Source organism: Dama dama, chromosome 21 (genome assembly GCF_033118175.1).
Source record: "Dama dama isolate Ldn47 chromosome 21, ASM3311817v1, whole genome shotgun sequence".
NCBI classification, from domain to species: Eukaryota; Metazoa; Chordata; class Mammalia; order Artiodactyla; family Cervidae; genus Dama; species Dama dama.
Window position 1 is genome coordinate 9235179 of NC_083701.1, and position 23118 is coordinate 9258296.

At 48.8% G+C, this 23118-nt stretch overlaps 1 protein-coding gene across 1 annotated transcript in view; it reads right to left on the reverse strand.

The window, feature by feature from the left end:
• The window catches only part of TG (thyroglobulin), a 237245-nt gene that overhangs the window by 104359 nt on the left and 109768 nt on the right, over positions 1 to 23118 (reverse strand). Inside the window, exons 36-40 of the mRNA XM_061123155.1 lie at positions 20713 to 20847; positions 16242 to 16406; positions 9446 to 9665; positions 7789 to 7882; positions 5138 to 5297 (exon numbers count right to left, since the gene is read on the reverse strand). Of these exons, the coding sequence (XP_060979138.1) occupies positions 5138 to 5297; positions 7789 to 7882; positions 9446 to 9665; positions 16242 to 16406; positions 20713 to 20847 (774 nt within the window). The remainder of the gene's footprint in view (positions 1 to 5137; positions 5298 to 7788; positions 7883 to 9445; positions 9666 to 16241; positions 16407 to 20712; positions 20848 to 23118) is intronic.

Genomic DNA, 23118 nt, shown 5'->3' on the forward strand with positions numbered 1-23118 from the left:
CCTTATGAAATGTTAAGTGAATGAAATGACTACACTTATGATGAACACGATTCAGTATCAAGTGAGAAACTGTCAACAAAAACCCATTTCCCCAGATAGAAAAGTAGCAAAACCTCGCATCCTGCTTCCCCAGCCTGCTGTTCACCAAGGGCTGACGAGAACACCAGCTCGGTGGACATAATGGTTCGAATTACTCCTCCAGCTGGGGAGACGCTCAGAATTTCTTCAAACGCATTTCATGTTCTGGGTTTAGTGAAGCCACTGGCACCCTTCTCTGTGGGCTTTTCTGGATTGCAGACACATTCTGTTTGTTTCCAAGGTCTCAGGGAGGGCAGAAAGGCTGGGCAGCGGCTGAACAAGACCCAGTCTGGGAAGTGACGCCCACGGCCTGCATTTCCAGGGACAGCGTGGAGGCATGGCATTGTCCCTGACTCCCAGGCCCCCAAGTAGCAGCTTCCCATGGACAACGCTGACATTCTGGGGTCTACAGACCCTTAGGAAGTCAGAGATGAGGGCTCTCTCAGGAAGCAAGTCTGAACTGGGCTTCACCTGATGCCAGGACTGTGCTGAGTAGTGCAGAGAGCAAGACAGACAAGGTCTCAGCCCTCAGGGCAGACAGCCTCCAGGACACGCACAGGGAGCCGCCAACTAGCTCATCTGAGATGGTCTAGCTCAGCCCTTTCACTCCCTAGTGGAACCTGAGACTTGAAAGGGAAAGAGTTTGTTTAGTTGCAAGAAGTAAATTTTCTTTCTTTTTTTTTTTTTTAATGTGGACTGAAGTCTTTATGGAATTTGTCACAATATTGTTTCTGTTTTATGTTTTGGTTTTCTGGCCACAAGACGCGTGGGATCTTAGCTTCCTGATCAGGGAATGAACCCCCACTCCCTGCACTGGAAGGCGAAGTCTTAACCACTGGGCTGCCAGGGAAGTTCCCCAGAAGCAAAACTGAGATAGAATCGGCACTTCAATCTAACACACACTCAGTACCTATTGTCCTAACATTCAACCCAATTCAGCAAACATTTGTCAAAAAAAATAAATCTATGGTGTGCAAGGCACTCTGTTATTTTCATTAAAAATTTTAGGTACTCTTTTTATGGAACTTTCTCTGCTCAGAAGCCTTCATAACGCCTTCATTCCCGCTGCATCAAGTCTAACTTCTTCCTGGCTTCTCCTCCCCTCTAAGATTAACTTCAGACTTCCCTGGTGGCTCAGCTGGTAAAGAATCTGCCTGCAATGCAGGAGACCCGGGTTCGATCCCTGGGTTGGGAAGATCCCCTGGAGGAGGGTCTGGCAACCCACTCCAGTATTCTCGCCTGGAGAATTCTATGGACAGAGGAGCCTGGTGGGCTACAAGTCCATGGTGGGGTGGATCTCAAAAAGCCAGACACAACTGAAGCAACTAAGCAGAGGCAGCAAGATTAACTTCAGCCCATCTGAGCCGTCTGGGTTCCCCTCACTTTCCAACACCCGTCCTAGTCCAGGCATCGGGGTCTGCTCATTGCCTGTGCTCATCACCCTACAGTCTGGTCTTGGCTGAGTTCCATTCTCTTCATCTTCAGGGCTGAGCTCTGGTCTCACCTGATTCAGCCCCACCACAAACATGCAGCAAGCAGTGCTGCTGGGGGCATGAAACTGGACAGGGCTGCTCTCTGCTGGCCAGGCACATACAGTCCAGGAGGAGTCCAGGATGTAAGTGGAAGATCTCTGGACAAACATGATGATGCGCCTCTCCAACTGCCTCACCCCACCCCGAACTAATCCTCCAGCTCTGTTCTACCCACTCTCTGGTCAGAACACATCAGCAAACATTGAGTTGTCTCCTCACGGTCTAATTGACTCTTGCTTACTCATTTGATTATTTATTCAGTTATCTTTCTAAAACTCCTCAGCTGGGCTCACAGCAGTTCCTCCCCCAGTTCTTGTTGATGGCCATCAATAAAAGGGATTGTGGTGCACAGGCTTTGCAGGTGGGTTATGGAGCCAGACCAGTCAGGCACCGGTCTCACTCCATCCCCTACAAGCTCTGCGGGGCTCTGGATGAGTTACTTAATGTGACTTGACTTTCTCCATCTGTAAAATGGGATAATAATAGTACCAACCTCAACAGGTTGTTATGATGATTGAATTTGTTAAGAATTCTAAAAGGAACAGAATGATGCAGAACCTGGTATAAAGCACTCTAGAAGTTGCTTGTCTTTTCTTAAATAAGATAGTACAGGTTTAGGTTCAGCTATTATCTCCCAGATGCCCTTTGTGGGGTCTACCTTGTCTTCAGCAACAGAAGTTGCACCTGTGATGGAGCAGGACTCCGGGCCTGTTCTTCTTGTCACAAAGGGGAGCAGACCCCTCAGAGGGGAGGCACTAAGGGGAAGCTCTGAGTGCCCCCAGGATGACGCGGTGCTGGGCACATTACGGGGCCTGGCCTTCAATCTGGCTCCCAGGCCAAAGCACACTTCCTGTTCGCACACCCTTCAGGAGGCCTGCGGACCATGGCCCACCCACTCCTCTGACCCTGCAAGGCCACTGGCCCCGGGTCCCCTCACTGCATTGTTTTGCCAAAGAGAGGAGGGTAATCACTGTGCCCCACGCTGGAGGGGTCTTTCCTGCCAGTGAGATCCAGGTGGGGGACCCCTTCACTGCCTTCCCACCTGCTCTTCACCAGGAACCGCGCTCCTTTTAAGTGCTGTTGAGTCTGGGCTTTGCTCTCAGAGAACACGAGTTTGTCTAGTCAGCCGCAGAGCTGACATCACTTTCTGTTTCCATCTCTTTCTTAATGTGCCTCTGGAGTCTGGAGCTCTCTCTCAGGGGATTATCTTTACTCTGAACTACAACAGCAGATGCTGCGTACATTCATCACACAAGATAAAGTACATGAAGTGGCAACTCGGCATGACTCAGTAACTGCCAGGGCTGCTGCTGGCCAGATGCAGGGCCTGGACGTGGCTGCAGAGAGCCCTCCCTTACGGAGGTCCTACCAGGGAAAGGGAAGCAGTGTTAACCCTTGGGAGCCCCTGCGAGGTGCCAGCAAGCTTCCAGATGTTTGCCTTCACACGCTTGATCTCATGAGAGGCGAGCAGCCTGGAATGGATGAGACGCGGAGGGACTGAACCCGGGTCTCCTGCGTTCTAGGCATATTCTTTACCCTCTGAGCCACCAAGAGCTTAAGGGGGGCTGGTAAAGGATCCACCTGCCAATGCAGTCGATGCTAGAGATGTGGATTTGACCCCTGAGGTCGAGAAGATCCCTTGGAGTAGAAAATGGCAACAGACTTCCAGTATTCTTGCCTGGAGAATCCTATGGATAGAGGAGCCTGGCTGGCTACAGTCCTCGGGGCTACAGAGATTGGGACACAGCTGAGCGACAGAGCACACACACTCAGAAGTGAGGCAGAAAGTCCCCCGACTGCTCTGAGCCCCGAGCTCAGAAATGGCCACACTGTGCTGACGTCATGGAGATGCCTGGAGACCGAGATGATGTCACCTGGGAAAGACGTCTGGTAGAGACACAGGTGCCAGGTGAGCGTCCCTCTCTCTCTCTCTCTTGCTGACAGCGTTGCTTTAAGCAGAGGAACAGGCGGTGTTGCAAGCCAGGAGTGAGAAGGGGTGGGTGTTCTCTGCCTCCCCTGACACTGCTCCCAGAAATGGGCTCGCCTTCCCAGAAGCCCACGGAATTCTCCATAGATTACAGCCCATGAAATCATAAGCCCGCCCCCTCACCGACGGGTAGCATATGGAAGTTCTCTTCTGTCTGGAAAAGCTCTGAGCCAGAGTCACCCAGGTCTGTGGAAAGCCCCACCCAAGCGGGTCCCACAGGCTGGCTTCTGGGTTTCACCATCTCTTTAGCAAAAGGAGCTCCTGACTTAACAGAGTCATCAGTTGTGTTTTTGAAAAAGGAAAGAAAATCCAGCAGGAGTGCTCAGTCCTCTAGCCCTGCCGCTGCCTCCCCGAAGGAAAGCCTGAAATCGGTTCATCAGCCACACTCCCCTCATCGGCACCTGTCACACATTGCCTTACCTTGTTGCCTGTTTCATGATTGCTGTGGAAACCTAAAATCTTCGTTGTGACACTCAGGGCCTCTAGCCACATGGTCCACCCAGCCCTATCCCCCAGTGTCCCCGGAGTTCTGCTCACGCTGGATGCCTGCCTCGCTCACCCACGTTCTAGAGGAGCCATGGTTCTGGCCAGGTTACCTCCCAATCGCCCAGCCATATCCACCATGCAAGGCACCCCAGGTCTTAAATGCGATCCCCGGAGAACAGAGATGATGCTTGGTGCTGTCCTTGAGAACACGCAAAGCCCATCACAGCCTCTGGAGCCCCTTCACACCTCGCGTGAGCCTCCCAGTGACTTTGGAAGTTGGGTTAAAATTACTCCCATTTTACAGAGGAGAAAACTGAGACTTGAAGAAAGGGAGGGTTGTGTCCAAGGTCACACGGATAACACTTGGCTCTTTGGATTCCCAGACCAAGACATCCACCCTCCACCACAGCTGCCTAACAAACTACTGCCCTACCACCAGAGGTGGGGTGGGGTTCGTGGGAGTGGGGTTGGGGTGGAGAGGAAGGAAAAGACATGGGTGGGTGATGCTGGGATTGGTCCAAGCCTCAATTCTGCCCTGCAGGCTGGTGGGGAAGGTGGAGGGTGTAACCTGAGGGATAAAGGCCAGAAATTGACAGTGATGATTGAAATCATTGTCTATGCAGCCCTTACTCTAGTAAATGTCTCTCTGAGGGTCCCAGAGCTCTGATCCATCCCTTAGTGTCTCCAGGGCAAGTGGACCCTGGTGGTGAATCCTGGCTCTGCCTTTTCCTGGCCATGTGAGCCTGAGCAAGGGTCTAGCCCTCTGGGGTCTCAATATGCAGAAGCGCACACACAGAGATATTAATATCACAAGACAAGACATGTTAAGGTACTTGGAACGGCTTCAAACACATGGTGAGTTTCATCAGTGGCAACTGTGACCTACGGGCATCAGCATGGCTGGAGCGTCTCATGAAGGTACTGCCCATTCAGTGGGCTGAAGGAGGGCCGGGGGCCAGGAAGGGATGAGGTTTTAGGAAGAAAGGACTAAATGCACACAAACAACACACTCGGCTCAGGGAGTCAGCGGTCCCCACCAACCCCAGCAACTCACCGGAACTCAGGAAGCCAAAGATGCCCGTGCGATAGCTGGCCGTGACCACGATGAGGTTGCCGACAGCAGCCAGGAAGGAGCCGTCCACGGCCAGCCGGTCCCCACTGCCCTTGCCCTCCGCGGCGTTGTGGAAGAACACCAGCACGGATGCATTGGGGGCCTGTAGGGAGCACAGAAATGTGGGGGCTGCAGGCGGCCACCTCCCCCTCCAGAGCTTGGGAAGGGCACCTTTGCCATGTAGGTGCCAGACTGAGCCGACACAGAGCTCTGGGTATGTCAACACACCTATCCCAAGGCCAGGCAGGGGAGACGGAGCAGCCCAAGAATGGCAAAGCTACTTTTGACTGGAAACTCCCCGAGGGGGAAGGGGTTCTGGATTTGAAGTCAGGAGATGGGGATCAAGTCTCTGCTCAGCCCAACTGTGCTTTCTTAGTAAGACCCATGAAGACTCTCCTAGCCTCAGTTTCTACACCTCTAAAGTGGGAAAGGGGGGAGAAGAAAGAAATAAACATACCTATCATTTCCTCCCAGAGTCAGTGTGAAGACCAGTGACTTCATAGATCAACTGTGAAGTACTGCTGTCAACTTCTTGCTCACATTACGGCAAAAGTGTAATGCTCACCGATCACCACTCACTGGCCCTAGCCGTGAGCTCTGGGACCCGACTGACCAAATCTACAGTAATAGTGAGTGACCTTAGACAAGTCACCCGACCTCTCTGAGCCTTGGGCTTCTCATCTATCCAATGGGAATGACACCTCTTAGAGGCGTCAGGAGGATCAGAAGGGAGGATGCTGTGAGGTGTTCAGCCGATGACGGGCACAGACCTCCAGAGGTGTCCCTCCCCGAGCCCCTACTCTTTCCAGTGTGTTCAACACTGTCCAGCTCCTACACTGCCCAAGTGACGGTCTCCTCCAGGCTTTAGGTGTGGTCTCTGTCCCACTCTTTGCCATTTCCAATGTCTCTCTTATCACCTGTTCATTGGTTAATTAGTATCTATGCCTTGTTTTATTCCATTCTCATAAGAACTTCATGAGCTGATGTTATTTCTCGCCCTACTTTTCAAGACAGGAAACTGGGGCACATAGAATATGAGTGGCCTTCTCCAGGCCAGGGAGGCAATGGTAAGTGGCAGGCTGGTTTGGAGCCAGAACTTAATTCAACATCCCCAGCATGATCCGGCCAGCACTGGGCATCACCATCACCTCCTTCACTCCAGGCTCTATGCTTCTATTAATGCATCCCAGAGGAACCTCCATATCCAGATGTCCTTGTTTCAAATCTCACTCAGAAGCTTGCTGTGCTCAAATCTCCAAAGTGCATTGCCTCTGGCTGCTGGTGGCTCAGGGACCAGGAAGTGGAGGCGCATCACATGCACCGTGGGATCTGCCAACACGACTCACGTTTCCTAAGGCTCATCAGTTCTGTTTTCTCTCATGAGTTCTGACCCTTCCCCCCAGACAGGAAACTCAACTCAACATCAGGATCCTAGATGCTACTTAGGCAGATACAGGCTTCAAAACAGGGACTAACCAGAGTCAACCCTGAATATTCACTGGAAAGACGGAAGCTGAAGTTCCAATACTTTGGCCACCTGATATGAAGAGCCGACTCATTGGAAAAGACCCTGATGCTGGGAAAGATCGAAGGCAGGAGGAGAAGGGGACGACAGAGGAGGAGATGGTTGGATGGTACCACTGACACAATGGACATGAAGGACAGGGAAGCCTGGTGTGCTGCAGTCCATGGGGTCACAGAGTTAGACACAACTTAGCGACTAAACAACAATAATAATCAGAGTCGGGGCCACTTCCTGAATTTTACCCACCCTCTAGAACTGCCTCGAGAGAGAGACCACACGAAAGGAAACACCCCCAAGGGGGTCTCTCCAAGGACAACTGCTGGTTTCCTCATTTGCAGATTAATTTGACCTGGCTCCACACTTCCCCAGCCCATGGCCCTCCAGGATACCCCGAATCACCAGCCCTCATCCACTGGTGCGGCTCTCACCCTCCCCTCCGGACACCATCTGTCACTCTGTCTCCTCCCTCCTGTGTTTCTCATCACAATCCTATCAGTCCCACAGTTGTCCAATATTTATCTGCTTATCTGTTCTTGACCCTGATGCTGGGAAAGATTGAAGGCAGGAGGAGAAGGGGACGACAGAGGATGAGATGGTTGGATGTCATCACCGACTCGACAGACATGAGTTTGAGCACGCTCTGGGAGTGGGTGATGGACAGGGAAGCCTGGTGTGGTGCAGTCCATGGGGTTGCAGAGAGTCGGACACGACTGAGCGACTGCACTGAACTGCTTATTTCTGCCCCTCCCGCTGTAATGGAAGCCCCCTTGAGAACAGCAACCTTGTTTTGCTCAGAGCTGCAGCCCAGGGAGAACAGACCCTCCCGTCACTGGCGCTTTAAGAATATCTCTTAGAGAACTGGACCCGGATAACGAAGCACCATGCTCCTGTGCAGACGAGGGGAGGCCCTGGAGGAACCAGGCTGGCACTCAGCCACTCAGGCCTCAGGGAGCCAGGAACCAACCAGGAGAGCAGAGAGCACAGCGCGGACCATGCTGGCAGCGCGGGGCTTGGGGAGTGCCAACAGGGCAGCTTTCACGGCAACCACAGCCCGGACGGCCACACTCACCACATTCTGCGGGACAAACACGTTGAGATACAGGCAATCTTCGCTGACTCCGGGAGGCATGGGCGTCCTGACGCCTGGCTGCCAGCACCTGGCCCTGCAGATACAGAAGGATGGTGTGTGACTTGCAGGAAAAACAATTAAAGGGACACACGCCAGCCTTCCTGCATGCCCAGCAGCAGCAGCAGCAGCAGAGCCCACTGCCCCATTCTGAAGGCCCAGCAGCCCACCGACAATTAGGCAGCTTCAGGAAATGTTTAATGGGACTGGTGAGTAAATGCTGGAAAGAGCAGGATGACCACCAGTCTCCCTACCACGGGCTTGAGGAGCATCCCCTGGACAAGCTGCCTACCCAAACAGAGCAGAGGAACACGGGTCCACCTGGGCCCTGGGACCCTGCAGGCTCCAGTGTGCAGACCCGCTGGGATGAGGGGCCTCGGCCTGCTTTATCCATCACTACAGAGTCCAAGTGCGCCAGTGGAAACATCTCCTGGCATAAGAGCGGAGATGCATATCTGGGACACTCCTGAAGCAGGCATGATGGTTACCTGTCCAAGCCTGGTCGGCACTGGGCTCTGACGGACCAAGCTCTCACTGCTCGTCACTCAAAGGCCTCAGTTCCCTCATCTGTCAAATGGGTGGATCCTAACCCAGTGAAGTTCTCTAATTAATGCTTATTTGTTTCTTTTGTCTCCCAGTGGTAACTCATGGCTTTCTGCATCCTTCTGCCACTGTCCTAGCTTAAGTCTTCCTGTTGCTCGCCAGGAATATCCCAGAGCCTCCTGCTCATCCCTCTGTCTGGTCCTGGGGTGGTGAGTTGCCCACAACTGGCCATGGGCAGTGATGGACAGGGAGAATGTGGCTGCCTCCTTGGACAGAGCTGCTGACGCCTGCACAGAGGGAAAGGCCATGGGACAAGAGAGGATGGCGTGGGTGCTCCTTCCACAGATACTCTGAACATGCATTCATCAGAAAAATCGTACCCTGTTTGTCAACTATCTACAGTGGTACATGCACAGGAGGGAATGAGCAAAATTGAAAAGCAGGGGAAGGAAAATAGGATATTCCATTTTTTTTCCCATTTTTGAAAACTCCTTTTCATATCATGTCTACTGGGGGAATGAAAAGACCTTTTACATTATTTTTTATTATTATGATTATTATTACAAACTCCTACGCGTTTCCTTCTCTGTTTTATTTCTCAGCCCCACAGAGGTCAGATGTAGCTGGGAGGTTGAGTTCCAGCCCCTGTCATGCTGTGGCACGTGATGAACATGCCCCGCCCATGGGCGTGGCCCAAGGAAACCTCCTCTGCACTAAGAGCCTCTCTTTCCTGGATGCGAATTCAAGGAAGGTTCCTAGAAGGAACCTTGGAAGGTGTGTGCTGAAGAAGACACACCAGCCTGGGTCCCCGCATCACTGCATGGAGCAGAGCCCACCAGCACCTCATCACCAAAGGAGACAGCACCAAGACAATGTTAATTCACCAACAAATGGGGGTTTACATGTAAGAGCACTCAGCGTCATCTTAGCTAATGTACCCACAATGCACGGCTCAAATTCTAATGCACTGCTCTGTTATCATCTCTTACTTTGAAGGCTTAGAATGGGAGAAGGCTTTTCTGGACATCCCCCCAAATGTATTCCACTCCATCCTTACCGTGGCTTGGTGGCTTCCCAGGATCCAGTCCAGTTCAAGTGCTCCGGGGCCCGGAAGCGTTTCTCCCCCAGGGGCGGGGCGGCATAGGGAACGCCCAGGAACTGGTCCACTGGCTTCCACGAAGTGCCCACTTGAATGGCCTGCGACCTGCCCAGCAGCTGGCCGTGGGTGGTGATGGGCACTGAAGGTGGAGATGTCCCAAAGCCGGGCAAAGGGATGTCTGGGGCGGGGGAAGGAAGAGAGAGCATAGCACACGCTCTATTCAGGGGTATTCCAGATACGCTTTGAGAAACAAATAAAAAAGCCCAAATACCGCTTTCTGCACTTCAAAAAAAAAAAGTTAGTTATTCATTCAGGCTCCAGTAACTTAAGTCTAGTCAGTTCAGCTCAGTCGTGTCTGACTCTTTGCAACCCCATGAATCGCAGCACACCAGGCCTCCCTGTCCATCACCAACTCCCAGAGTTTATTCAAACCCATGCCCATTGAGTCGGTGATGCCATCCAGCCAGCTCATCCTCTGTCGTTCCCTTCTCCTCCTGCCACCAATCCCTCCCAGCATCAGGGTCTTTTCCAATGAGTCAATTCTTCGCATGAGGTGGTCAAAGTATTGGAGTTTCAGCTTCGGCATCAGTCCTTCCAATGAACACCCAGGACTGATCTCCTTTAGGATGGACTGGTTGGATCTCCTTGCAGTCCAAGGGACTCTCAAGAGTCTTCTCCAACACCACAGTTCAAAAGCATCAATTTTTCGGCACTCAGCTTTCCTCACAGTCCAACTCTCACATCCATACATGACCACTGGAAAAACCATAGCCTTGATTAGACGGACCTTTGTTGGCAAAGTAATGTCTCTGCTTTTTAATATGCTATCTAGGTTAGTCATAACTTTCCTTCCAAGGAGTGTCTTTTAATTTCATGGCTGCAATCACCATCTGCAGTGATTTTGGAGCCCAAAAAAATAAAGTCTGACACTGTTCCCACTGTCTTCCCATCAATTTCCCATGAAGTGATGGGACCAGATGCCATGATCTTAGTTTTCTGAATGTTGAGCTTTAAACCAACTTTTTCACTCTCCTCTTTCACTTTCATCAAGAGGCTTTTTAGTTCTTCTTCACTTTCTGCCATAAGGATGGTGTCATCTGCATATCTGAGGTTATTGATCTTTCTCCCAGCAATCTTAGTTCCAGCTTGTGCTTCCTCCAGCCCAGCATTTCTCATGATGTACTCTGCATATAAGTTAAATAAGCAGGGTGACAATATACAGCCTTGATGCACTCCATTTCCTATTTGGAACCAGTCTGTTGTTCCATGTCTAGTTCTAACTGTTGCTTCCTGACCTGCATACAGACTTCTCAAGAGGCAGGTCAGATGGTCTGGTATTCCCATCTCTTTCAGAATTTTCCACAGTTTATTGTGATAAGTCTAGTCAAGTTAGTGTCTAATGCGAAAAAAGAAACCCAACAAAGACACCTGATCTTCCCCAGGCACTGAGTAATCCTTCCCTCAGTTCTTGTCATCTCAAGTTCTTCCAGGGGAGATCACCCAGGCCCACAAACCCTGACGCAGCCCCCTGGAACCAGATGTCATCACGATTCTGGATTACTTGTATTTTAAAAAGAACCATGCAAGGTCCAATCCTCCAGGGGAATCTGGACTTGAGCCCCATCATTAGACACGCCACTTACTTCTGGGAGGAAATGTATGGGCTGGTCCTCCTAAGAGGGATGAATACCCGATATCATTTCTTCGGTCAACTTTGGGTCAGATTTTGACCCCAAACGAGTTTGCCAAAAACTTACAAAAAATTTTTTTCTGACTTTAAGACTGCTTGGATTTTAGAACTATTGCTGAGGCACTGCAGACCCAGTAAGTACATCTCACTGGTGAGGAAGTGGGTTTAGGGGCCGAGGTGGCTAGCTGTCAGGATGTCAAGGTGATGAGGCAGGATTCAAAACTGTACGTTTCTGAGCCCCAGCTCTGACCATGGGGTCAGAGGTTCACACAGGGTTGAGGGCCGGGCCTAGCCTGCGGCATCTGTCCTCCTCTTGTGCCTGTCCGCATCCCACCTGGTCCTTCAGGTCAGGCTGCTGCAGCCAGCCACCCTGCCCGTGCTCACCAGGCCTCCCGCCCCTCCCAGCAGTGCTAATCTCCAGACACTTATCAGCCTCCCTGTAGCCTTATCTTATCTCCTCTGCTGTATTCCCTCACATTCTTTCATTGAGTCAATATACTTTTATCAGCTCAGTTCAGTTCAGTCATTCAGTCATGTCTGACTCTTTGCAACCCCATGGACTACAGCAAGCCACGCTTTCCTGTCCATCACCAACTCCCAGAGTTTACTCAAAACTCATGTCCATTGAGACGGTAATGCCATCCAACCATCTCATCCTCTGTCATCCCCTTCTCCTCCCACCCTCAATCTTTCCCGGAATCAGGGTCTTTTCAGATGAGTCAGTTATTCGAATCAGGTGGCCAAAGGATTGGAGCTTCAACGTCAGTCCTCCCAATGAATATTCAGGACTGATTTCCTTTAGGATGAACTGGTTGGATCTCCTTGTGGTCCAAGGGACTCTCAAGAGTCTTCTCTAACATCACAATTTAAAAGCATCAATTCTTCAGCACTCAGCTTTCTTTATAGTCCAACTCTCACATCCATGTATGACTACTGGAAAAACCATAGCTTTGACTAGATGGACCTTTGTTGGGAAAGTAATGTCTCTGCTTTTTAATATGCTATCTAGGTTGGTCATAACTTTTCTTCCAAGGAGCAAGCGTCTTTTAATTTCATGGCTACAGTCACCATCTGCAGTGATTTTGGAGACCAAAAAAATAAAGTCTGTAACTGTTTCCACTGTTTCCCCATCTATTTGCCATGAAGTGATGGGACCAGATGCCATGATCTTAGTTTTCTGAATGTTGAGTTTTAAACCAACTTTTTCACTCTCCTCTTTCACTTTCATTAAGAGACTCTTTAGTTCTTCTTTGCTTTCTGCATAAGGGTGGTGTCATCTGCATATCTGAGGTTATTGATATTTCTCCCAGCAATCTTGATTCCAGCTTGTGCTTCATCCAGCCCAGCGTTTCTCATGATGTATTCTGCATATAAGTTAAATAAGCAAGGTGACAATATACAGTCTTGATGTACTTCTTTCCCGATTTGGAACAATTCTCTTGTTCCATGTCCAGTTCTAACTGTTGCTTCCTGACTTGCATACAGATTTCTCAAGAGGCAGGTCAGGTGGTCTGGTATTCCCATCTCTTCAAGAATTTTCCAGAGTTTGTTGTGATCCACACAGTGAAAGGCTTTGGCATAGCCAATAATGCGGAGTAGATGTTTTTCTGGAACTTTCTTGCTTTTTCGATGACCCAGTGGATGTTGGTAATTTAATTTCTGGTACTTCTGCCTTTTCTAAATCCAGCTTGAACATCTGGAAGTGCACTGTTCACGTATTGCTGAAGCCTGGCCTGGAGAATTTTGAGCATCACTTTACTAGTGTGTGAGATGAGTCCCAGCTCAGGCTCAGTGCCAAATGCCATTTTCAGGGGCTTAAGACAGGTCTGTATCTGGTTCCCACAGGTCTCAGGGCCTCACCCGGAGGAAACCAACATTGGTGAAGAGATTCGGTGTGTGTGTGTGTGTGTGTGTGTGTGTGTGTGTGTGTGTGTGTGCAGTCTCTCTTATTTATTTCCAACACGTGTGTTTTCTTTGCTCCCATTCACTGTGGGCCGATGGAGAGAAAAAGCTTTGCAGCTTGGTCTGCAACTCTGTCTGTTTAAAATACACATTTATGATGAACATAAATGTGGGAGAGGAGGCAGACAGACAGAAAGGCGGAAGTTTATCCGTTCCTCAAGAGTTTGGTACTATGCAGTGGCTCAGCTGGAGGTGCTTTTGACCCCAGGAAACATTTGACAATGTGACAATGTCTGGAGATATTCTGGGGTTGTCACAAGGATTGAGGAGAGGTCTGAGCTCCTAGTATCTCACAGGATGGAGGCCAGAGAAGCTATTAAACAACCTACGATAGAGACGACAGGTCATCCAGTCATCCAGTCCCAGGTGTCAGTGGTGTCGGGGCTGAGACCCCCTGGTGATGTGCGTTCATGACCTCCAGGCCACTGAGGGCCCACGTGGTGAGGAGAAAGCAATGAAGGGTCAAGCAGACCTGTGTTTGTGTGAGGGACCAGCTACTTTAGAAATATCTCATAGTTCTTCTGACTCTTGATTTTCCCATCGCCAAGAAAGGAGCAGTAGCTGTCCCTACAACACAAGGACATCAGGGATAAATAACACAATGCCCATAATGTCCCTAGCTCAGTGCCTGGTGCAAGACAGGAGACTAACACATGAATGAATGAATGGGGAGAGGGAAGGAAGGGAGAAAGGAAGGAGGAAGAGATAGAAGGAAGGAGTGAAGGAGTGGAGGGGTGAAAGAAAGAAAGAAAAAGGAAGGACAAAAGGTAGAGAGAAAAGAAGGAAAGAGTGAGTGAAAACTTGACTGTTCACACACTGGCGTGTGAGTTATAACCCAAAATGGAAACTTGGGATGGAAAGAAATACGTGCCGCTTTATAATCTGGCCTCGATCGCAAATCATACCTGCTCTCACCCCCACAGTTCCTTCCTTCTCACAAGATTTCCTGTTTCAATTGCAAATCACAGGCTCTCTGGCCAGCATTCAGGACCAACCGTGGATGCTAAGGCAGTGAAAACTCCCAAGGTCAGCTCTTTTGCTCTGCAGGAAACAGCCACATTTCATGAACGTGGCATCATCTCAAGCAGGGAGCAGAGACAGAAAATATAAAAGCTAAAGAATTTCGAGGGAATGCAAGCCTGCTTTCCCACGGACACTGGTATTTAACCCTCCCTCCAGAGGCTGCCCAATGTATCCCAGACGGAATGAGATCCAACATGGGAAAAATATCTGCTGTGCATTTCTTCCTTTTGAAATCTTTTGCAGAAGTGGAGAGTCTTTCTAGAATACCCATATATTTAGGCTCTGTGACTATTTGGATTAAGAAAATTGTTTGTAGCTCTATATGTACTTTACGTACAAATAAATGTCTTTGTAGACACATGTGGGCATGTGTCTTCTGCTGGAGAGTGAGCATTTCATGCTGAATTTGAGACACACAGAGAGAGAAGCAGTCTAATTTGTTTTACAGAACTGAAACCTCAAAGTGAAGGCATTTCTCAGCAGGACTACCATGCAGATGGGCTACACTATGGATGAAATCTATTTAACTCGACTAAATGGTATAAGCATCCTGAGAGTCCCTTGGACTGCAAGGAGATCAAACCAGTCTAGCCTAAAGGAAATCAGTCCTGAATATTCATTGGAAGGGCTGATGCTGAAACTGAAGCTCCAATACTTTGGCCACCTGATGCAAAGAACTGACTCATTGGAAAAGACCGTGATGCTGGGAAAGATTGGGGGCAGGAGGAGAAGGGGACGACAGAGGATGAGATGGTTGGATGGCATCACCAAGTCGATGGACATGAGTTTGAGCAACCTCCAGGAGTTGGTGAAGGACAGGGAAGCCTGGCTTGCTGCAGTCCATGGGGCCACAAAAGTTGGACATGACTGAGTGACTGAACTGAACTGAAGTGAATAGAAGGCAAGCCTTAAGATTAAGGGCCTTATTATAGGAATCAAAGCTCTTGTAGGCCCTTCTCCTGATCTAAACACTGAGGTGGAGGAAAGGGGCAGAGAGGACATCCCTGGATCAAGACAGGCCTGAAGGACCATTAATACTTGAGGACAAGGTGGGGCCAAATCCCACTGCTACATGGTTTTATAAATAAAGTTTAATTGGTACACAGCCATGCCCATGGATCTGTTATTGTCTGTGGCCACTTTCCTGCTTCAACAGCAGAGTTGAGTAGCTGTAACAGAGACTTGTAGCTGTGAAGCCTAAAATATTTATTATCTGACTCTTTACAGAGAGAGATAACAAACATCTGCTCTTGAAGATAAGATGGCAGATTCAGCCAACATTTCTAAAAAGTTATTCATTCCATCCCATAAGCATGTCTAGTCGTAAGGGGGTGTCCCCCAGGGCCTCAGCTCCCATGTCTTCTGGTCTATAGCTCATATTATTTCACTTTAGGCTGTAATTATATGCTGCTTGCTCCTTGCCTGCTTCACCCCTGCAACCCCAGCACCCAACACAAGGGCTGACACATGATAACATGTTACTGGATGTTTCTAAACTAAACTCAGCCAGGAGCAACCACACTCTTTGGTGATGGTGATGTGGTCACTAGGCAATGTGGTTTTGTGGGAGAGGATAGCCTCTAGAGATAGGAGACCTGGCTCCAAGTCCCTGTTCTGCCATCACTAGCTGTGTGAAATCAGAGAAGTAACCTAACTTCTCTGGACCAGAGTCTCCTGGTCTCTAAGACGGGGATCAATCCTTTATCTTGATATCTCACAGGATAACATGAGGATCCAACAAGATAAGGTATGTGAAACAACTTTATAAACTCTGAAACAGTACGAAAAAGTGGCCTAATGAATTATTTTATGCAGAAACTCAAAGGCCAAAATGGCTTCTATAACTCAAAAGAAGTCATGAATACAGACGGTGAAGAGAAGTTCTAGGTCAGAAGTAGACTTTTTTGTCTTCCTTCAGTTCATCCCATGTAAGTGCCACATAGCCTAAGATGATTATGACTGACTTTTCCTTAGGAACCTCAAAAGCCACCACCCATGAGTCACCACATGCTTGGACAGTCCCTCCCAGCCATAGCCAGGCCCTCAGGAATGTCTGCAAAGACACAGGCTGGCACTCACTCGGCTTCCGGTAGATATAGGTGGCCTCTTCGTGGAGCAGAAGTCGGCAGTTCTGGGCCTGCAGGCTATGTGTGCAGCTCTGGGTATCAGCATAGAACACACACCTCACAGCTCCAGGTTGTGTCTGCAGAGTGGTCACAAGGCAGTCCTGGTGACGGGAACACTCTGCGGAGGAGGAGAAGGATGGGGATTGAGCCTGAGAGATCATCTCAGTCAAGTATTCAAAAACATATTCATGAATCCATGCATCCACTGATCCATCCATCCAGTCATGCATCCATGAACCCATCCAATTCATCCATTCATCTATCCAACCACCTATCTTACCATCCAACCATACATTCATAAATCCATGACAGGGAACTGACTGTGGCTCAGATCATGAACTCCTTATTGCCAAATTCAGACTTAAATTGAAGAAAGTAGGGAAAAGCACTAGACCATTCAGGTATGACCTAAATCAAATCCTTTATGACTATACAGTGAAAGTGAGAAATAGATTTAAGGGACTAGATCTGATAGAGTGCCTGATGAACTCTATGGATGGAGGTTCATAACATTGTACAGGAGACAGGGATCAAGACTATCCCCACGGAAAAGAAATGCAAAAAGGCAAAATGGTTGTCTGGGGAGGCCTTACAAATAGCTGTGAAAAGAAGAGAAGTGAAAAGCAAGGGAGAAAAGGAAAGATATTCCCATTTGAATGCAGAGTTCCAAAGAATAGCCAGGAGAGATAAGAAAACCTTCCTCAGCAATCAATGCAAAGAAATAGAGGAAAACAACAGAATGGGAAAGACTAGAGATCTCTTCAAGAAAATTAGAGATATCAAGGGAACACTTCATGCAAAGATGGGTTTGATAAAGGACTGAAATGGTATGGACCTAACAGAAGCAGAAGATATTAAGAAGAGGTGGCAAGAATACACAGAAGAACTGTACAAAAAAGATCTCTACAACCCAGATAATCAGGATGGTGTGATCACTCACCTAGAGCCAGACATCCTGGAGTGTGAAGTCAAGTGGGCCTTAGAAAGCATCACTACAAACAAAGCTAGTGGAGGTGATGGAATTCCAGTTGAAATATTTCAAATCCCGAAGGATGATGCTGTGAAAGTGCTGCACTCAATATGCCAGTAAATTTGGAAAACTCAGCAGTGGCCACAGGACTGGAAAAGGTCAGTTTTCATTCCAATCCAAAAGAAAGGCAATGCCAAAGAATGTTCAAACTACTGCACAATTGCATTCATCTCACACGCTAGTAAAGTAATGCTCAAAATTCTCCAAGCCAGGCTTCAGCAATACGTGAACCGTGAACTTCCAGATGTTCAAGCTGGTTTTAGAAAAGGCAGAGGAACCAGAGATCAAATTGCCAACATCCGCTGGATCATCAAAAAAGCAAGCAAGTTCCAGAAAACATCTATTTCTGCTTTATTGGCTGTGCCAAAGCCTTTAACTGTGTGGATCACAAAAAACTGTGGAAAGTTCTGAAAGAGATGGGAATACCAGACCACCTGACCTGCCTCTTGAGAAGTCTGTATGCAGGTCAGGAAGCAACAGTTAGAACTGGACATAGAACAGACTGGTTCCAAATAGGAAAAGGAGTACATCAAGGCTGTATATTGTCACCCTGCTTATTTAACTTATATGCATAATACATCATGAGAAATGCTGGGCTGGAAGAAGCACAAGCTGGAATCAAGATTGCTGGGAGAAACATCAATAACCTCAGATATGCAGATGACACCACCCTTATGGCAGAAAGTGAAGAAGAACTAAAAAGCCTCTTGATGAAAATGAAAGAGGAGAGTGATAAAGTTGGCTTATAGCTCAACATTCAGAAAACTAAGATCATGGCATCTGGTCCCATCACTTCATGGGAAATAGATGGGGAGACAGTGGAAACATTGTTAGACTTTATTTTTTGGGGCTCCAAAATCACTGCTGATGGTGATTGCAGCCATGAAATTAAAAGACACTTACTCCTTGGAAGGAAAGTTATGACCAACCTAGATAGCATATTAAAAAGCAGAGACATTACTTTGCCAACAAAGGTCCATCTAGTTAAGGCTATGGTTTTTCCAGTAGTAATGTATGGATGTGAGAGTTGTACTGTGAAGAAAGCTGAATGCCAAAGAATTGATGCTTTTGAGCTGCGGTGTTGGAGGAGACTCATGAGAGTCCCTTGGACTGCAAGGAGATCCAACCAGTCCATCCTAAAGGAGACCAGTCCTGGGTGTTCATTGGAAGGACTGATGCTGAAGCTGAAATTGCAATACTTTGGCCACCTCATGCGAAGATTTGACTCATTGGAAAAGACCCTGATGCTGGGAGGGATTGGGAGCAGGAGGAGAAGGGGATGACAGAATGAGATGGCTGGATGGCATCACCAACTTAATGGACTTGAGTTTGAGTAAACTCTGGGAGTTGGTGATGGACAGGGAGACCTGACGTGCTGTGATTCATGGGGTCACAAAGAGTCGGACATGACTGAGCAAGTGAACTGAACTGAACTGATCCATCCATCCAGTTGTGATCCATGAATTCATCCATCCATCCTGCCATCTAACCATACATCCATGAATCCATGCATGCATCCTCCCATCTATCCAAACATCATCCATTCATCCTTTCATGCAATTATACATTCGTGAATCTGTGTATCATCCATCTACCCGCTCTTCCATTTGTCCCAAGACAACCTGAGGTGCCTGGCAGGAAGAAATCCATCTGGGAGAGCAGACATGGGTGAGCACTCCTCTGCAGTCTCCTCACTTTCCTTCAGGGTCAGCACAAAGTCACAGTTTTTAAGAGCATAAGCCAGCTAGCCATCCTTCATCCAATCACACTTCATGAATCTATGCATCCACTTATGCATCATCCATTCATCTATCCAATTATGCATGCATACATACATGCAAATACTCACTCCTTCATTTTATCACCTGGCACAGGGCTGGAATCTTGGAATAAAACAGTGGTGGTGGGGGACTCAACTCTCCCATCAATCTATTTTCCACACAACAGTCAGGGTTTTCTTTGGTTATTTATTCACAAATGTGCTCTTGTCATTTTTCTGTTTAGAGCACCTTCATGGCTCTCCACTGGCCTCAGGATTAAGTCATACAAGACAAGGCTCTTCATGTTTTACCCCATGCCTTCCTCTTCAGCCTCATCTCCCTCTGCCTCCTGCCTCATCACACTCATCATGTTCCATCAAGGGTTATGTCCTTTCCCATGTAAACCAGGTCCTGCCCTAGGCAGTTTAAATGATTCATGGCATTAGGATATTTAGTCCTAAGAACAGCCCTGAAAATAATGACATCTCATTCAATTGAGCAAGTCAGGCATTGCCTAAAGCCCTTATTCATAGCCTAATCTCTGTGTTGTGGTACCACACAGAGTTGTACTGTGTACAACCTATACAACTGTACATGGCAGCTCTGTCTGTAATTTGGGCATGTTGTTATCTAACCTTGTAGAGGAGGAGATCCATGGAACCTCATAATTGCAGAAGCATAAATGGGCTTCCCTTGTGGCTCAGCTGGTAAAGAATCTGCCTGCAGTGCAGGAGAACTGGGTTTGATCCCTGGGTTGGGAAGATCCCTTGGAGAAGGGAAAGGCTACCCACTCCAGCATTCTGGCCTGGAGAATTCCATGAACTGTAAGGTCCATGGGGTCGCAAAGAGTTGGACACAACTCAGCGACTTTCACTTTCACAAATGTTATCTAATCTTGACCTCTTTCTTAAGGTAAAGTCTTTGTAGAACCTTCTGCAGGTTGTCACCTAGCTTTTGTTTACATACCAGTGACCAAAACCCTCTAAAGGAAGTAGGCATCTGTGGACAGCTTTGCCTATTAGAGAGTTCTCTGTATTGCATTGAAAAATGTTGAGGGCAGGAGGAGAAGGGGGAGACAGAGGATGAGATGGTTGGATGGCATCACTGACTCAATGGACATGAGTTTGAGCAAACTCTGGTAGATAGTGACAGTCAGGGAAGCCTGGCATGCTGCAGCTCATGAGGTCACGGAGTCGGAAGTGATTGAGCAACAGAACTACCACAACACAGGTCTTCCCTTTGCCCCATGAGCTTGGCCTGAACAATATTTCTTCACTGTCATGACTACCCACGTATCATCTGAGGACAGCCATCACAGCCTCCACCCATCTCCTGAGTCTCAGACTAACCTCCTAGATCCTTCCTCTAACCTGATTCAGTGTTGCTTATTTTCTGGCTGGCTTAGCCTCTTGGAGACCCTGGCCATGGGTCAACTCTGCAGGAGGATGAGGAGACTACAGAGGAGAACCCAGCCAGGGCTCCTCCCCCAGGTGACATCCTTCTGGCCAGGCACCCCACCCAGGTGATCTTGGGGTCTCCTATGTGTTTATGAGATCAGAATCTTCAGCAGCACTTGTGTGAGAGGACCCTCGTCCCAATCCACCCCCTACCTAGAGGGTGGACACTCCCCTTACCCCACAAGCAGCGGTCTCGGGCCGCAGAGAAGTTCCCCATGGCAGCAGTGCTGATGTGGGCAACGTCAAAGTTCCTGATGGATGGATCAACGATCGCTGAAGAGAGAGCCAGGGACTGCCACGAGTCCAGAGTGACTGGTAGGGAAAGAAGGGGACCATCAGTGGGGTGTCACACGATGCTCCCAGAGGGCGCCCAGGGCTTCCTCCGGGGGTCTCCATTCTCATGTGACCCCACTTCTTTACCCATCTCTCCATTCTACAACAATTTTTCAATGATTTCTATGAGCCAAACTCCAAATTTCTATGTGTTCAAGCCTGGGAATACAGAGGTTAAAAAAACAAAACAAACAAATCAACAAATGTGTGGGCATTTCTACTGAGCAGCTTACAGGAGAATGGGAGAGAATGTGAAAGGATAAGAAAAACATCATAGTACAGTTGTTATGGGCTTTGCTGGTAGCTCAGATGGTAAAGAATCCACCTGCCAATGCAGGAAACCCGGGTTTGATCCTGGGTAGAGAAGAGTCCCTGGAGAAGGCAATAGTAAGCCACTCCAGTATACTTGCCTGGAGAATCCCAAGGAAGGAGGAGCCTGGAGAGCTACAGTCCATGGGGTCACAAAGAATCAGACACGACTGAGTGACCAACACACACACGGTTGTTATAGCGCAAAAATCAGAATAGTGCCAGCACCCATGATAATAACAGGCTCATCAGTGTTGGATGGCACAGTGGGAAAGAATCTGCCCGCCAGTGCAGGAGATACAAGAGAGCAGGGTTTGATGCCTAGGCCAGGAAGATGCCCTGGAAACGGGAATGGCTACCCACTGAAGTATTCTTGCCTGCAGAATCGCATGGACAAAGGAGCCTGACGGGGCCCAGGGGATCACAAAGAGTTGGACATGGCTGAGCACACACACAGTGCTGGTTATATGGTGTTTTGTGATGCACTGTGCAGGCTGCCTTCAGGGCCAAGGCTCTCATTTCCCCAAGTGCTGGGAAGCTGGAGAAAGCTCTCATTTCCCCAAGTGGTTGGGGCTGCTGGCCGAGTCCCTCCCTAGGAATTACCTAGGACTAGGCCAGCTGCCTCCCTCCACAGGGTCAACCTTAATCCCCAAACTAGTTCAGGTGGATCTCCAAAGTTCCAACTCTCTGGCCCCAAGTTGGGACAACCCCCAGTGGCCAACTCAGCTTCACAGCTCACTGAGGCATCCATGTGGCCAGGGTTTGGTTTGCATCCATGTTCTACTTCACCCCCAGCCCAGTTCTGCCCCTTCGCTTCCTTACACGTGTTGCTCCCAAGAGCACTGTGCACTAAACTTTCTGCATGCAACTCTATCTCAGAGTCTTTCCTGGAAAACCCCAGCCAAGACATCCTCTTTAAAAGATGAAGACAATTCGTCCCATCCTCCCTTCCTCCTCTGTGTCCACAGTCCACTCTCTACGTCTGCATCTCTATTCCTGCCCTGCAAATAGGTTCATCAGTACCATTTTCTAGATTCGACATCTATTCATGAATATGCGATATTTGTTTCTGTCTTTCTGACTTGCTTCCCTCCGTATGACAAAGGGCAGCACTGACATATACATACGACCGTGTGTAAAACAGATCGCCAGTGGGAAGCTGCTGTGTGACACCGGGAGCCCAGCTCGACGCTCTGTGATGACTTAGAGGGGTGGGATGGGGGGCCCACGAGGGAGGGGAGATATCTGCACGTATAGTTGATGAGGATGAGATGGTTGTATGGCGTCACTGACTCAATGAACATGAGTTTGAGTAAACTCTGGGAGTTGGTCATGGACAGGGAGGCTTGGGGTGCTGCAGCCCATGGGGTCGCAAAGAGTCGGACACGACTGAGCAACTGAACTGAACCGAGCTGAGTCACAGCGCTGCGCAGCAGACATTAACACATTGCAAGTCAGTTGTTCTCCAATCAAAATTTTTAAAAGAATTTTAAAAATAAGAGATGAAGCCTGTGAGGCACGGGGATGTGAAAACAGCTTTCCCAAGAACGTGCCGCTCCCCTATCCTGAGTGCGGGGCTCTCTGTCACCGCGAGAGTGAGAGGCATCATCAGGCTGTGGCTGCCAGAGAAATGCTTGGCAGAGGCGAAGAGCCCTACCAGAGCACCAGTGTCCCTGTGAGGACAGAGGAGACCCTGCAGGGGCCTCAGGCTGCCGCCGAGGAAGGACTGTGGGTGGGCCAGGGGGGTGGGTGCAGCGTTCTAACCACACGTGGCATTGAAGAGGGCACAATGTCGCCTCCCAAAATAGGCCTCTATGGTGGTGTGCTAATACCTGAATACTGTACAGAGTAGTTCAGTGTACAGAATTGATAGTTAATGGGGAAAACCTACTTGTCTTTTCATTTTTCCTTCTGTCTTTGACTTTTTTTTTTAGAAGACCA